Source organism: Grammomys surdaster, unplaced genomic scaffold (assembly GCF_004785775.1).
Source record: "Grammomys surdaster isolate TR1022 unplaced genomic scaffold, NIH_TR_1.0 125876, whole genome shotgun sequence".
In the NCBI taxonomy this organism is placed as follows: Eukaryota; Metazoa; Chordata; class Mammalia; order Rodentia; family Muridae; genus Grammomys; species Grammomys surdaster.
In genome coordinates this window covers 134,742-151,778 of record NW_021620701.1, presented here as the reverse complement: position 1 = coordinate 151,778, position 17,037 = coordinate 134,742, and the positions used below count along the sequence as shown (strand labels likewise).

The 17,037-nt window shown below is 43.4% G+C and overlaps 1 protein-coding gene across 1 annotated transcript in view; it reads left to right on the top strand.

Moving 5' to 3' along the window:
* Positions 1-7,727: 7,727 nt before the first annotated feature.
* Positions 7,728-17,037, top strand: part of Smn1 (survival of motor neuron 1, telomeric) — an 11,272-nt gene continuing 1,962 nt past the window's right edge. Inside the window, exons 1-8 of the mRNA XM_028790204.1 lie at positions 7,728-7,838; positions 9,507-9,578; positions 9,759-9,878; positions 10,711-10,911; positions 11,115-11,261; positions 13,215-13,307; positions 14,225-14,335; positions 16,836-16,886. Of these exons, the coding sequence (XP_028646037.1) occupies positions 7,767-7,838; positions 9,507-9,578; positions 9,759-9,878; positions 10,711-10,911; positions 11,115-11,261; positions 13,215-13,307; positions 14,225-14,335; positions 16,836-16,883 (864 nt within the window). The 5' untranslated portion in view covers positions 7,728-7,766 and the 3' untranslated portion in view covers positions 16,884-16,886. The remainder of the gene's footprint in view (positions 7,839-9,506; positions 9,579-9,758; positions 9,879-10,710; positions 10,912-11,114; positions 11,262-13,214; positions 13,308-14,224; positions 14,336-16,835; positions 16,887-17,037) is intronic.

Sequence of the window (17,037 nt, the reverse complement as noted above, 5' to 3'; positions counted from 1 at the left end):
GCTCTATAGCCTCCCAAAACAAGACCACCAGCTGAGGAACAAACGTTCAAACTATGAACTCTGTGAGATCCTAGAGATGCAAGCAAAAATGAGTAAATGTGATTCAGGACTAGGATCTCTTTTATAAATCTGGAATTTTGGTCCATATACTTCCTTAATTTTGTTTTTATTTTTGTTGTTTTCTGAAACAATCTCATTCTGTAGCCCAGGCTAGTCTTAAAACACCAACAATCCTCCTGCCTTGGTCCTGTGAGTTCTGAGATGATAAGTGTAGCCACAGTAGCCTTAAAGATCTTTAGGATTCTGTTGTAAATGTTCTTATACTTAGGGGAGTCATTGCTCACCTTCTACCATGTGGGAAGAGAACTTCTGAAAACTGAACTGGAGCAGAGAGCATGGTTGCAAGTGCCTCTATCAACTAAGGTGTCTCACTGCCCACCCTTAACAATTGAGCAAGACTCATAATTATATCAAGACATTCAGAATATAACATTCACATAAAATTTTCATAGTCTTAATTCTACTTAAGAAATTGTTTACTCCACTCAATTCTACTCTTTTTTTTTTTTTTTTTTTTCGAGACAGGGTTTCTCTATGTAGCCCTGGCTGTCCTGGAACTCACTCTGTAGACCAGGCCGGCCTTGAACTCGGAAGTCCACCTGCCTCTGCCTCCCAAGTGCTGGGATTAAAGGCGTGTGCCACCACCGCCCAGCTTCAATTCTACTCTTGCTGAGTCCTCTCATTTAGTTCCCATTTAGTTGATCTTCCTGGTTTGTACCAGTGTAAATTCTTGTACAGCAGCTGGTTACAAAGCAACAATTATATAAATGGAACTTACGGTTTGTGTGTGGTGTTGGAAATTGAACTAGAGCGGGCAATCTAATGTTTCTATACCCCAGCCTTACCAGAGAAAACTAAAGATAAGGGCTCAGCTGGTAAAGATTTAACACGAGCATGACAATCTGAGTTCAGCTTCCAGAACCCACGATAAGAAGCTAGACTCACCCACTCGTACTCTGAACACTCGTGCTGCAATGGGAGGTGGACATAGAACTGCAGGGAGGACAGTGGTGCAGCAGCAGCAGAAACGAGCCTCTGCCATGAGGGAGGCAGAAGGTAAGAGCTAACTCCTCAGATGGATCCCCTGACCCTCACCCCCCCACACACACACATGCACACACACATGCACACACAACAAAAAAACCACACACCCAAAACATGATTTGGGGCAGGAGGGATGGAGGGATGGCTCAGCAGGCAAACGGCACCTGCTCTCTAAGCCTGATGACCTGAGTCAGATCCCTGGAAGCCACACAGTAGAAGGAGAGGACTGACTCCCTCAAGTTGTCCTATGACTTCTACTGATTGACACCTATTCACATAAGCAGATACATAAATATGTTTAAATAAAAGTTTAACATGATTCAATGGTTGTTATAAATTAGAAACTGACTGAAGGAACTGAAAGGGCTTGAGGTCCCATGGGGAGAGCTACAATACCAACCAACTGGAGTTCCCAGGGTTTAAACCGCTGGCCTGGGAACACTTATGGAAGGACCCATGGAGCCAGCTGTATATGTAGTGGAGGATGGCCTTGTTGGGCGTTGGTGGGAGAGGAGGTCCTTGGTCCCGTGAAGGCTGGATGCCCCCGTGTGGGGGAATTTGAGGGCTGGGAGGGGGGAGTGAGTGGATGGGTGGGGGCACACCCTCATGGAGGCAGCAAGAAGGGGAACTGAGTAAGGGATTTCTGGGGGGGAGGCAATGGGGAAAGTGGATAACATCTGAAATGTAAATAAATAAAATATCCAATTAAAAAAAAGAAAATTAAACTCACCCTTAGGTAGCTGTTTGGTTCATGACAGTTGTGTGGGTTGAACTCAAAGACAAGATGAGACAAATACAAGCCCATGGAATGCATTGCTACAGCTATGTAAAAGCATGAGTGCCTTCCATTGTTAATGTCAGGGTTGTCTCAGAAAAATAAATAAACTAGAAACTATATAAACTTGGAGCAGTCAAGGGTTTGAGACATGGGAAGGTGGAGGTGGGTCAGTGGTTAGGAGTGCTTCCTTCCCTTCCAGGTTCCTCATGCCCTAGCGCCCACATCAGGTGGCTCCCACAGAACAGTATCGCCAGCTTCAGGGAATGTAACACCCTTCTGGCCTCCATGGACACCCGCCCATGGGTGGAACACACAGACAGACACACTTGCATACATACAATAAAATGAAAACAAACACATTCCTGAGCAATATACCCCAAATGTAGACTTCACCAGACTATGAAATTTGTACATACTACCATTTCTGTCAGGGTTTTCTAGAGGTGTATCCTAAATATGGAAGATGTTAACTTGTTTAATTAAATCCATGATTTCCTTAGATGATAATGACACTTTTTTAAAAAAACAAGCCAGGTATAGTGTCTTACACCTGTAATCTCAGACTCAGTAGGCCTCCACTGGATGACTGACACTTTGGGGACAGAGACTGAGACACTGTTTCAAACAAACTGGGGCAGGACAAATGGCTCACCAGTTAAAACCATGTATTGCACTTGCACGGGATTTGAGCTGTTTCCTCCACCTGGAGTTCAGTTCCCAGCACCCATGTCAGGCAGCTCAAACTACCTGTAACTCCCTAACTCCAGGGTAATCTGACACTCTGGCCTCTGTGGGCACTTGCATTCATATAGAAGTAAGTTTGGCTTTTCTACACCTCTAGTTCCCAAATAAGGACACCTTATATCTATTGAAAAGCTTCTAGCACTATAGCTAGGCAGACATTTATTCTAATTCTAACATGTCTATGGCTGCCTATTACCCAGTCATGCCCCATTACTTGCCATCTTAGTCTCGCTGTGGCTGCACCTCCTCCATCAGTATCCTCATGGAGACTCTCATCTAACTCCTCTGGTCCCCACCAGAGATCCTCTCACTGGGATCAGAAATCCTGCCTCCTCTCCTACCCAACCATTGGCTGATTAGCTCTTTATTAACCAATCAGACATGATGGAAAACAATTTTACACAACATTGAAACACGAGATGCTTGAAAATGCCAATGTCTAGATTGCAGCCAGATTTCTGGGCACAGTAATCAACATCTGAATACACCGTTCACAAAACCATCCCAACACACACATACGCACACACACATGCACACTCACACGCACACTGTGGTGATTTGAATATGCCTGGCCCAGGGGTTTATGACCCTCATCCTAGCTCCTTGGAAGCCAGTCTTCTGCTTGTCTTCAGAATAAGATGTAGAACCCTCAGCTCTTCCTACATCATGCCTGTCTGGACAAAGCCATGCTCCTGGCTTGATAATGGACTGAACCTCTGAACCTGTAACCCCGTCCCAGTTAAATGTTATCCTTAAGACAGTTGCTTTGGTCATGGTGTCTGTTCACAGCAGTCAAATCCTAAGACAGAAGTTGGTACCAGGGACTAGGGTTGTCTTAGGATTTGACTGCTGTGAACAGACACCATGACCAAGGCAACTCTCATAAGGATAACATTTAATTGGGGCTGGCTTACAGGTTCAGAGGTTCAGTCCATTATCAAGCCAGGGTCCACACCCATAGTGCCACACTTTCTGCAACAAGATCACACCTCCTAATACCACTCCCCAGGCCAAGCATATACAAACTATCATGTCGCTACCCGCTCCGACCCACAGAATGAGACGGCAACACACGGAGCTCTTCTCGAAGCCGTTTATTCAGGAACCCTGTCTTCTTCTCCAACAGCCCCCGAGCCTCTCTCCATGGTCCTTAAATCTCCTGCCTCCACCACTCAGATTCTGCCATGAATGTGTTCTCAATTGGCTCAGTGCAGCGCTCGTTAGATGGTCTGATCTTACGTAGCAGCGAGTCTGTGCAGTGCTAACTGCGGACCGGGCTTTCCAAGGGTGTATGAGGAAGTCAGGCACCATTTTGGACTGGCCGCCGCACCCGCTCCTCACACTATCACATTCCACTCCCTGGTTCCCATAGGCCTGTTCAAACACATGAGTCTATGGGGGCCATACCTAAACATAGCAAAATTTAAAAAGCACATTTAGTCCAATTTCCAAAGTCTCCATTGCTTAAAGCAGTTTCAACAATGTTAAAAGTCCAAGGTTCAAAGTTTCTTCTGAGATTCATCCAATCACGTAATGCTAATCTCCAAATCAAGACAGGAAACCATTGAGGAAACTCCAAACTCTGCATCTCCATGTCTGGATGTCAAAGCAATCTAAAGATCTCCAACTCCTTTTTCATCTTTGTTGACTGCAATAAAGTTCTTTCTCCTGGGCTGGTTCCACTCCCTGTTAGCAGTTTTCCTCAGCACGTATCCCATGGCTCTGGTAACTCTAACATCTTGGGGTCTCCAAGTCAACTTCAGCTTCACAGCTTCTTGTTCCAGTGTCTGGGACCCACACGTGATCTTCTGCGCTTCTCCAAAGGGCTTGCATCACTTTTCCAGCTCTGCTCTCTATAGCATTCTAGGCTCTGGTTGACTCCACTCCACTGCTGCTGCTGCTGTTCTTGGTGACCATCCCATGGTATTGGCATCCAGTATACTAGGGACTTCAGCTGCAACCAGGCTTCACCAATAGCCTCTCATAGGCTCTCTTCACGGTGCCAAGCCTCAGCTTCTTTGCATGACCCCTTCAGTCCTGGGCCGTCAACTGCAACTGAGGCTGCACCTCCACCAATGGCCTTCTAGGGCCTCTCACAGTGCCAAGCCTCAGCTGCTTTTCATGATCCCTTTATGCCTTCAAAACCAGCACCACCTGGGTGACTCTTACACATTACCAAGTACAGCTGCAGCACGAGGTACAACCTTGGCTAGCTCTGCATCACAGCTTCTTTGTGCTCTCAGAAAATACTTCCCAGATTTCACCTCAGTGATGCTGGTCTCTTCTTAACCACCACTAATTTCTTAGCTCTGGCTAACCAGCATCAGTTGTCACAGTAGTCCCTTTTATTTTGGACTCTAAAGCCAGAGCCACGTGGCGAAGCTGCAACCAGGTTCTGCTGCTTGCTGGGGCTGAAACTTGGTCCCCCTTGTTCTATTACATTATCACCAGCTTTCTGTTTTCCAACTCCTTCACTGCCTAAGCTTGGCTGTGATAGGCTTATGCATGGTGTAGCCCATGCATAGAATACCACTGAAACCAGACTTGGTGAATGTTCACAATCCCAGGTCATGGGAAGCTGATGCAATAGGATGACAACAAATTTGAGGCTAGCCTGGGCTACTTATCAAAACCCTGTCTCAAAACAACAAAAACCTCTGAAGAAGCAGAATGACAAACAGCTTAAATTCTATGAAGACCTAAATTGTAAAATTATTTAAAACTTCAGACAGGTTTTAGCTTACATACTCTTTTTTTTAAATTGTTATGTTTTGTTGTTTTGAGACATTGTTGCACAGTATTCTGTTATGTAAATATTCCCTAACTTAGCCAAGGCACTCTGCTCTTTACTGGCTCTTGCATTGCTCCCAGCAGAAAGATATTATGAATATTATTAATAATACTAGCATAGCTTTTCTATTCTTGCAACACTGAGGATCAACTCCAGGTTTGTATGCATAGCAAACATTTCCCCCACTAATACTCAGCCCCATATAAACATTTTTGCATTAGAAATATGGTGGTCATGAGCAGTCATAATTATTGACTAACACCTAGTGACGGAATTTTTTAGGCATAAAGTGTTATACTCTTTCTGAAGGTACAGTTACTTGCCATGTAATGACTTTGAAGTCAGTTATAAACCACATATTTAGAAATAGTCTCACAAAATCCTTATTGCCTAATGCTGGGCACAATGCTACTGGATTCCTATAATCCTACCATTGTAGAGTCTGAGGAAGATCATGAACTTGAGACAAAACCTGACTATAAAGCTCTTGTAGTGTAGCAGTTTCCTCTGAGATAGATAGTACATGTAATGAACATGTACTTAGCATACATGAAGACTCCAGGTAAATCCTCAGCAGCAGCAACAACAAAACAAACAAAACACATAAAACACTAGTTTTTATAAGTAAGCTCTGATGTTTACATAACGAGAAGTCCCTGTGGCTAGGCGTTATCACACATCACTGTATGTCCCATGTTACTATACACATAGTTGTGTTTTGTCTTACTTTGTTTTGAATAACCAAGCCATTTTACAGTCCCAGAATGAATGTGTGGAGATTCTACTGCTCTGCATATTCACCAGTTCCTTATTTGGAGGATGATACCTCAGAGAACAAGCTACACAAAGGTGGCTCTCCTGGGACAAGTACGGAGATGGATTTTCTAGTTTTGACCCTTTCTGGAGCCATTGGTGGTACTATCATGTTCCTCTTGATCTATATATTGTATTTTTAGTCTTGTAAAATTTCTTTCTTTTGGCTATAACAGTTTCAAACTAAAGTCTTTATAACATAAGGGTGCCAACTCCTACTACAGGGAGGCCAAAGCCTCTTCTCCAGCCAATTGATAAAAAGAGGGAGGTTTAGGTCCTTCTTAGGCAAGTTTTACTCCTCTCATTAGCATAGAATTTATAGAAGACTGATCATCTCTCAGCTCCTTAAAACGACGTCTGGAACCACTGCTCTCCAAGACATTGTGGCAGGAGAGTAGGGTGTGCTTCCCAGATATTCCGTCCATGTCTGCAGCTAGGAACATTCTTTCTTAACAAATGATCTCCACCCACATCACTATCAGTGTGCCTCTGTTCCTTTTTTTTTTTTTTAATTCTGGAACGAGAACCCAGAAATCTTACTGGGCACGTTTGGGAAGCCCTATTAGCTATGCCCTATTGCAAGTTGCCCTATATTGTAGAAAGCAGTGGTTTTTGCCAGGCTGTACCCTGCCCTGGGAGACTCCACTTTATTTCGAGATGGGGTCTCCCTATGAACCTCTGACTGAACTGGAACTTCCTATGTAGATCAGGCTGGCCCCAATTCATACCTGCTTGCTTCTGGAAACTTCATCCTACATGTAGCTTCTGACTCCATTTTGAGGGAGATGACTGCAGCCTCTGGGTACACCAAAAACAGTACCATCTGCCAGCAACTATCTAGTTGTTTGTTTGTTTCTTACAGACTAAGAGGTGGCTTATTCCCGAGAGCAGAAAGGGAATCAATCTGTAAATTTATTGGGATAAATCAAAACTATGGCAGCACATGAGTTATCAAAATCCTATCAGGAAAACCAGATCCAAGAACTTACCAGATATGCCAGATCAAGGAAATGGTCGACCTCCCCAACCTGGGGCCCATTACAAAACGGACACCTAACACTGCAACGAAGGCCCGATATCAACCTATCATCTAATAATTGGTGTGTGCATCAAGAACCAGAAAACACAGGATGCTCTTATTGTGGAGCTTCATCCTGGCGTGGCACCTCAATTTTGTACGTTAGCTTCCATTACCATTATTTTGTACTAACTTTATTGTTTTTTTGTTTTTTTTTTTAAGAAAACATACAGAACATGTCATCCCCAAACTCGGGAAGCTGAGTTAGTAAAGGCCAGTTTAGGTTGTACTTGAAAAATGAAAAAAGGGCTGGAGGGAGGAAAATAAATTGGAAGAAAGGAGAGGGAAAAGAAAAGAGAAAGAGGAGAAGAGACAGCTGCGAGAGGACCACTAGCCATTTGCGTTATGAGTGTGGAACGTCTCTGGCTGCCTCCGGGACACCGTACTCTTCCGGTCCCAGAAGGCCCGTGACGGAAGTCGTCATTGGACGAGCCCGGCAGCGTCCGTGGTAGCAAGCCATGGCGATGGGCAGCGGTGGCGCGGGCTCCGAGCAGGAAGACACGGTGCTGTTCCGGCGTGGCACCGGCCAGGTGAGGTCGCAGGCGGGCGCTAGCGGTCGGAGCGCTGACCGAGGCCGTGCGGGCTCGCTCGGACCACGTGTTACTATCACATCCGCAGGCCGCTCCTGGTGCAGCTTGGGCGCCGGAGAGGCTGTGAGCCACGCTTTGGTCCTGTGTGACTGTAGAGGATGTGCGGGAACGGGGACAGGCTGGCTGAAGCAATGAAGCAATTTAGGAGTCATTGAAAAGCTCCAAATTTAGGTCAGGATGAACATGGTAACAGTGACTTTTGACTAAAATGCTGAATTCGGGATTATAGTTTTATAACCAGAAGGACCAAGTGTCGCAGATAACAATTGATAAAGTTCGAGAGAAAAGAATAAGTAAAGTTGCCCTGAGTAGTTGAAAAGTTGCTACTGACTGCAAGTGCACTGGGAGTAAAACCCTTGGGAGATGGAGGCAGGAGGGTCAGTAGTTCAAGATTGTCCTCGGTTACAGTGTGCACTCCGGACCAGCCTAAACTACAGTGAGACTCTTTAAAAGTAAAACAAACACTTTTAAATGCGAGGGAAGAAATCAGAGCCAAGTTGGTGGACTGTGCCAGTGATCAGTCCCAGAGGTTGAGGCTAGCCTGGGAAACAACCCGTACCCCATCTAACAAAGCTTAAAACGTGAGGAGCTCAGTCTTAGTATGGCATGACAACTGATTAATTCTTGGAGCTTAGGTTAGGAGAAAAGAATTCTGGGCAGCATTTGGCAGTGTTGCATTTTCTTCTTTTGGGGACACCCCAGCAATTCCTATCCTGAAGAAAGCTTTGCCGTTCTTCCTCAGTGGTGTTCCTCCTCCTGGTAGTCTGGTTCTTTCCTTAAACCATGTTTCCTGTGCTTATCTGTCATCTTGGTAACTTCTTCAAGCCCAGGGTGGTGGCTCATGTTTACAGTCCCAGGGGTAATCTTACTTATTGCAGTTTGTTTTTTGTGGCTGTTTTGTTGTTTTTGTTTTGAGACAGGTCTCACAGTGTAGCCTTAGCAGACCCGGAACTCTCCTTGTAGGCCAAGCTGGCATCAAACTCACAGAGATTGACCCGTCTCAGCCTCCCTGTGCTGGGGTTAAAAGGGTGGAATACCATACCTGGTTTTGAAGTTTATTTAGCTTTTTTTCCCCCTCCATTTGAATCAGGGTCACATTCCATGGCCTAGATTGGGCTGGAATTCAATATGCAGGCTAGACTGGCCTGGAGCTCTTGGCGACCCTACTGTCTCTGGCTCCTGGATGTTGGGATTGTAGATTATAGATTCGAGGCATTTTTAATATGTAGTTCATGGTTTTGTTTATTGATGTGTGTGTTTGTTTGTTGTGATAGTCTTGCGTTGCATTCTATGCTGTCTAGGAACGCACTGTACAGCCCAGGCTAGACAGCCCATGCCAGTCTAGCTCATGCCAGTCTTACCTTGGCAGTCCTGCTTCTACTGAGTACACCAAGGCTTTCTTAGGTGCTGGGATCTGCTAGGTTAGTGAGTGGTGACTTTCTAGAACTATATCCCTCTATATCACATACATTCTGAGCGTCTGGGTTATAGGTATGTGTCAGAGGTTGATCTAGGGACTTTGAACTACTTCCCAGGTACTTTTATTGTGTGTTTTTAAAAATTAAACACATCTGTCTATAAATTATTTGTATTTTTTTCCCTCTTCAGAGTGATGATTCTGACATTTGGGACGATACAGCATTGATAAAGGCTTACGATAAAGCTGTGGCTTCCTTTAAGGTATGAGATGTTTAATCTTTTCCTTATCTCCTCATGGCATACATTTTAAAAAAAAAGAAAAAAAGAAATCTGCGTACATTGAAGCTTTCTTAGATGGTGGGACCTGTTATGTAAGAAAGTGGTGACTTTGTAAAAGTGTATCTCTCCATGACACATAGACTTCTGTTACTGTTTCCATAGCATGCTCTAAAGAACGGTGACATTGGTGAAACTTCAGATAAGCCAAAAGGCACAGCTAGAAGAAAACCTGCTAAGAAGAATAAAAATCAAAAGAAGAATGCCACAAGTCCCTTGAAACAGGTGATGGATTGATTTGAACAGGGTCCTGCCCACCGTGCGGGGAGGACTGATGATACTGTTCACAGTGCCTGAGAGCTGTGAATGAGTCACACACACACACACACACACACACACACACACTTGTGCACATATATATGTACATGCTGGTATTAAACCCAGAGACCCTTGCATTCCGAATATGTTGCTATGTAGCTGATCTGTAACTCTACTCCTCCTCATTCCCCCCCCCTCCCCCCCCCCAGTTTTAACAATTTAAAAAGTTGTTAGGGTAAACCAAAACTTCTGTTAACTAGGGCTGCTATTTGAAGGCAGAAGACCTCGGCGGGAGTTTAGTGTAGCAGCAGAGCACTTGGCTGGCACAGGCCCACTCGGCCTGTGTGTCCCTGATCAAACCCACACTGAGTCAGAACAAAACACTATAGACTAGAGGATCTCTCTCTCTCTCTCTCTCTCTCGATATCTCTCTCTCTCTCTCTCTCTCTCTCTCTCTCTCGAGTTTTTTTTGTCAAGTGAATAGTTTGATGCCTCGTCCTTCGATTCATTATCACCAAAGGGAAAGGGTGTTTACATTTGGTGAGCACTTGCTTTTATTTGACTCAGAGCAAAGGATTCGTTATACACGTTTGGTCTTTTTTTGTTCTCAGTGACAAGTTTAGGTGGTAGAATACATTGCAGCCATTCGTCAGACTGGGAAGAGAGGATGCGGGTGACTAAGAATAGTATTTGTAATTAAGTAGATGGGAGGATTGGAATTACACTTGGAGAACTGGGTTATGGTTTGTTCTTTCAAAAGAAGTAATGTGCATGTCTGTATCTTTCATTTCTTTTGTAGTGGAAAGTTGGTGACAAATGTTCTGCCGTTTGGTCAGAAGACGGCTGCATATACCCAGCTACCATTACGTCAGTTGACTTTAAGAGAGAAACCTGTGTCGTGGTTTATACTGGATATGGAAACAGAGAGGAACAAAACCTATCTGATCTACTTTCTCCGACCTGTGAAGTAGCTAATAATACAGAACAGAATACTCAGGAGGTGAGGTCATGAAAGATGTCCATTCCTGAAAGTGGACAGAGAAGGGAAAAAGCACTATCATTAGTTGTCACGTTGACACACTAACGTGTTAAATGGCGTTCTCATTCTCTCTGGCTTTCTCTGGAACACGAGGTCAGGGCCATACAAATGCTAGTCAAGTGCTCTGACTTTGCATAATAAAATGTTTGTTTTTCTTTGTAAAGAATGAAAGTCAAGTTTCCACAGATGACAGTGAACACTCCTCCAGATCTCTCAGAAGTAAAGCACACAGCAAGTCCAAAGCTGCTCCCTGGACCTCATTTCTCCCTCCGCCACCCCCAGTACCAGGGTCAGGATTAGGACCAGGAAAGGTAAGTGTTGTACTGAGAAAACTGTGCCTGTGGAAAATAACGAGTCTTGGGAGCCTGACTCTTCCATTAAGTAGTGGATAGCTTTCCTGCGAAATGGTAGCTTCCAGGCCTGAGTCTGCAAAGAGGAAATGCACAGTGAAGTCACAGCGTCAGGAGTAAGAGGCTCCTCATACGGCTGGCTGGCTAGTAACTAGTACGCTTTCTTTTTTTACAGTCTTTTTTTACATTTGTAGTGTGTGTGTGTGTGTGTGTGTGTGTGTGTGTGTGAGAGAGAGAGAGAGAGAGAGAGAGAGAGAGAGAGAGAGAGAGAGAGGGAGAGAGGTCCACACAGTGGAAGGAAAGACCCTGTTCTTGTAAGCTGACTTCTGACTTCCACAGATCCTGGTGCCTCCACCTATAAATGACGTAGGATTGTAGGCTTATGCCAGGCACCACCCCTTGTTTATCCCAGAGTATAGTACAGCGTTAAAGTGTGAACACTGCATGGTTCTTTTGGCTATAAGTAGTGGAAGTCAACTTAAAAAGAATTTTATTTATAGGTTAGGTTAGGGCTAGAAGAACCTTAACTATTAACTATTGGTTTTTTTTTTTGTTTGTTTTGTTCTAAGTAGCAGTATTTTTTCTCAGAGAGTATGGTATTTAGATAATTCATGTGTGAGTGTGTGTGTGTGTGTGTGTGTGTATGTGTATGCTATGTGTGGGTACTAGCCAGAACTCTATACTGAGCATCTTCCTCAGTCACTCCCTTATTTTCTGGGACAGAGGATGTCAGTGAACTTGGAGCTTGCTGATTCAGCTAGACTGGCAGGCCAGAGCCCCAGGGATCCTGTCTCCATCTCCCCAGTGCTAGGGTTATGAATGTGTTGTGCCTTTCTTGTTTCCGTATGGGTACTGGGGACCCACACTCAGGTCTGTCTTTTCACCCCTAGATTGTCATTTCTTTTTTTTTTTTTTTTTTTTTTTTTGTTTGTTTGTTTTTCGAGACAGGGTTTCTCTGTGTAGTCCTGGCTGTCCTGGAACTCACTTTGTAGACCAGGCTGGCCTCGAACTCAGAAATCCGCCTGCCTCTGCCTCCCAAGTGCTGGGATTAAAGGCGTGCGCCACCACTGCCCTAGATTGTCATTTCTAAACATTAAATATAACACCTCTTCAGATTTTCTCTGAGAAATGAGCAGGGTGGCTCACTTGTCATCTCTCAGCACTGGAGATGCTGTGAGGAGAGATTACTGAGTTTAATGTTTTAGAAAATCTAAACAGCCGAAGATTTTTCTGTGATAATTTCCTAATGAAAGGTTACATTGTATTAGAATTTCTTGATTCTGCAGTGATCAAGTCTTTCAATATATATCTTGTCTTTTTGTTAGTTTTTGCAATATACTTTAGCATATATAAGTAACAGGAACTCTTAAAACTTTTTCTCATTTTACATTTATTTGGGGTGGGTACGGTATACATAATGGAAGTTAAAGGACAACTTATGGGAGTGGGTTCTCTTCCTCTGTGTGGGTCCTGGGAATTGAACTCAGGCCTTCAGACTTGCTGACAAGTGTCTTTTATCTGCTGAGCTGTCTGGTGGAGCCAGTAACAGGATATCTATAAAGATATGTGATAGTGGGGGAAGAATATAATACTGTGATTAGATATCTTGGTAAATACATTGTCTCTGGCCTACTAGGCAATTATAGATCTTTACTGTGATCTTACTTTCTAAATGTTTCTAAAGAAAAGAAATGAAAAAAGTATCTAGAGGCTACCATTTGAGTTAAGATTTGCTTTATTTTTAATTATGTATATGTGTGCATGTCTGTGTGGGTTTGTATATGTGATAGATGCTTTTACCTACTGAGCCATCTCTCCAGTTCTTATTTCTCTTCTATTGGTTTTGAATACTCTTTCAGTGAAGGAAGGACTTTTCCTTTAAAATAATAATTTCCTTTGAAATATTCTTTATAGCCAGGTCTAAGATTCAATGGCCCACCACCACCACCACCTCCTCCTCCCCCCTTCTTGCCGTGTTGGATGCCGCCATTCCCTTCAGGACCACCAGTAAGTACAAAAGGACTTCGATTATACTTTATATATATAGTTAGTCATTTTTAGAATGTAGGAAATTAGAGTATGTTGGGAGGCCCTTTGTTATGTAGATGGTGCTCTCACCTCCAAGCTCTGTGCTGTGTGTTTCCCCCTCAGTGGTTATCCAGTTTCCTGCTGCTGGTTTCTGTTAGAAAGGACTGTCCTCACCACACGGAGGACAGATGCTCTGTCCCTTGGAGTACTTTAATGCGAGTCTCTGAGCCTGTACTTTCTCATGGTGGTGCTTCTCTTTTGTCATTGTTTTAGTTTTGCTTTTTGTCTTAATCAAAGTTTTTGGTTTGTTTGGTTTTTAAGACAGGGTTCTCTGTATAAGAGCCCTGGCTGTCCTAGAACAGTCTGGGCTCGAACTCACAGAGATCTGCCTGCCTCTGCCTCCCTAGTGCTGGGATTGAAGGCCTATACCACTACTATTTAGCGCTAATAGAATTCTTATGGTAGTTTTATTTTTAGATATTAACAGTAGTTAAAAGGATATTTTGGGGCAGACTGTATTTGAGTGGGAGTCAGACAGATGTTCTACCCCAAATCTTTCCTTACAGTGGCTATAAAAATGCCATGTATGTGTGTGGGGGTGTGAGTGTGTGTTTTGTGGAAAGACTTGAGTCTCTGTTTTGTGTCTTATGCATAGATTCATAATGGAACAAAAATAGTAAAATCATACTATTAAATGTCAACTGGTTTTGATCTGTTAAATTTGTTGGTCTTTTCTTATTATGGTTGACTTTCTTCCAGTGCTAGATTTTTAAACAAATTAAATGGAAGTATGTCATTGAATATAGGAAAAGTTTCAATTAATATCCATTATTCTCTGTGTAAAATGAATCCCTGGATTTGAGTATTTTCCTAACTGGATTTTTTTCTATTTGCAGATAATCCCTCCACCCCCTCCCATATCTCCCGATTGTCTGGAGGACACTGACGCTCTGGGAAGTATGCTAATCTCTTGGTACATGAGTGGCTACCACACTGGCTACTATATGGTAAGGACTCCCTGGGAGCTTCCGGACATGCTCTTTGCAGTTGTATGACTTATGGTGGTGAGTCTTGCGCCCAGAGCCAGCTCTTGAATGACTAAAATGTGCTTTGTTCTATGGAGCATAAAAACTTAAGGCAGTTTTAAGACTACCTTAACATTTAAAAATGGGCAGTTCCTCTTTCATCATCCCTCCTGAGTGTGATTGCAGTTCATTTCAAATGTCTGGTTTTGTTATTTTGTTTTGTTTTTTCAAGACACTGTTTCTCTGTGTCCTGGAACTCACTCTGTAGACCAGGGTGGCCTCAAACTCACAGAGATCCACCTGCTTCTACGTCCCAAATGCTGGGGATTAAGAGCATACACCAACTCCCGGCTCATTTCAAACTTTTTAATGGCAGTAATTCTAGCACTCAAAAAGCTAAAACAGGTAGATTATAAGTTCCATGCTAGCATGGATACACAGTGAGACACTATCTCAGCAGCAGAACATGTAACAGTGGAAAGGAAGATTTATGCTGTAAGATTATTTGAATTGCACTTTAAAATGTAAGTGATACCTAAATTAGTTCTTAATCTGTTTTTCTGCTTTGTGGATGATGATTTTTGTTTTTCCATTGTGAGATTGGATCTTACTGTATTCTTCAAGCTGGCCTTGAACTCTGTAATCGCCTTACCCTAGTCTCCCGAGGAGCAGGGACTGCATGTGTGCACCATTATTCCTGGACATCTTTGCACTGCCGTGGATAGAGTCTCACACTGACTCATTTGACTAGATTCCCTGGGTGTAGGAGATCACACCCTGGGGCTTGCACAGGCTGGGCAAGCACTACCACTGAGCTGTATCTCAGCCTGGCCATTTTTTGAAGTTCAGTGTTTTGTTGGTAAGCTTAATCTCCACTCTTGTGTATAGCTCTGTTACCTTCCATTGTGTAGATATGTAAGTGACCTGTTTATCCATTCTACTATCAATGGCTATTTATGTTGTTAATTTGGGCCAGTAAAAATGTTTCTGGGGCTGGAGAGATGGCATAGCAGTTAAGAGCACTGGCTGCTCTTCTAGAAGACCCAAGTTCCATTCCCAGTTCCCATAGGGCTGCTCCCAACAGCACTCACCCTGGCCGGTACTTTTTGCTGCAGTCCTAAGAAGCACTTGTTAGGTAGCCATGCTCTTCAAAGTATTGAGGACAGCTCAGAGCTAGCCAGAGAGATGCTTTCCTTTACGAGTATCATCTGTATGTGTGCATTGATGACATTTCATTAGATTAGTTTGCTTAACTTAAAATATCAACATATGACCTTAAGAGGTACGGAAAGTGTGTGTTCCTGGAGTATGAAGTTCTGAGAATTTTACCTTTGAAAAGAGTAGACAGCTTGTAAGTCAGTCTGTACAGTAGCCCAAGACTTCTGAAGCTCCCACTGACTTACATGAGCAGTTCATAGCCCTTGCTGACTGTGGCGTGCCTCTCTTGTAGAAATCAAAGCAGAGCAAGAATGAGTAAGGGTGATGTTTTTATTGCAAGAACATCTTCATCGGTACCAAGTGACTTTCAGTACAGCTCATGGCTGTTGAGGTGTAAATTTAGATGCACTGTGTAGCCTAGGGTGGCCTTCAAATCGCACCAGTCTTCTTGTATTAGCTTTCTGGTTGCTGGGGTTACACATGTGTGCCACCATGCCTGGTTTGGATCAATCACTGTTAAAGTATATTGGAATGCCATAAACTACTTCTTAAAATATATAAACTTCTTTTCTTTCTTTTTTTTTTTGGTTTTTTCGAGACAGGGTTTCTCTGTAGTCCTGGCCGTCCTGAAACTCACTCTGTAGACCAGGCTGGCCTTGAACTCAGAAATCCACCTGCCTCTGCCACCCAAGTGCTGGGATTAAAGGCATGCACCACCACCTGGCATAAACTTCTTTTCTGATGACATTAAATAAAGTTAGTATGTCTCATGAAACAGACTATTTGGTTGTTCTGGTGCTGGAGATGAAGCCCAGGGCCTTGCACATGTTAGGCAAAACCTCTAGCACCAAACTGGTCCCAGTTTTTATGTCAGGGTCTTACTGTTATAGCTCAGCCTTTCGCTGGCCAGGCTGGCCTTAAAGTCAGGGTCATCTTGCTTCAGTCTCCTAAGCACTGGGATCATTAAGCATATATCACTAAATTGGACTTAAGGGTTGTTTTGTTGTATTCTGTTTTGCTTTTTAAAAGATAGACCAGGCTATTGTTGAACTCACAGAAATCCTCTTTCCTTGATCTTCTAAGTTCTGGAATTATAGACATTTGCCACCTCTCCCAACATGAGGCCGAATCTGCTGTGGCGCTGGTAGTTTTAGACTCACCTGTATCTGAAGGTGGCTTTGAACTCTGGTCCGCCTTCCTCCTTGTCTCAGTGCTGGATTGCAGCATGCATCACCAGGCTTGGCATCAAACTGGCCTTGAAGTGTTTACTCACACATTTATTTAGTGTGTACCCTGTTTAACTTTTTATTTGCTCTCTTTTCAGGGTTTCAGACAAAATAAAAAAGAAGGAAAGTGCTCACATACAAATTAAGAAGTAAGTCTCTTATTTTAAAAGCTAGTTTTACCTTTGTATAACTTTTATAGTTTGTGGAAAATTAGTATTATGAACATTTGAAAATTAATATTTATGTGTGAATGTGTGTGTGTGTGTGTGTGTGTGTGTGTGTGTGTGTGTGTGTGTGTGT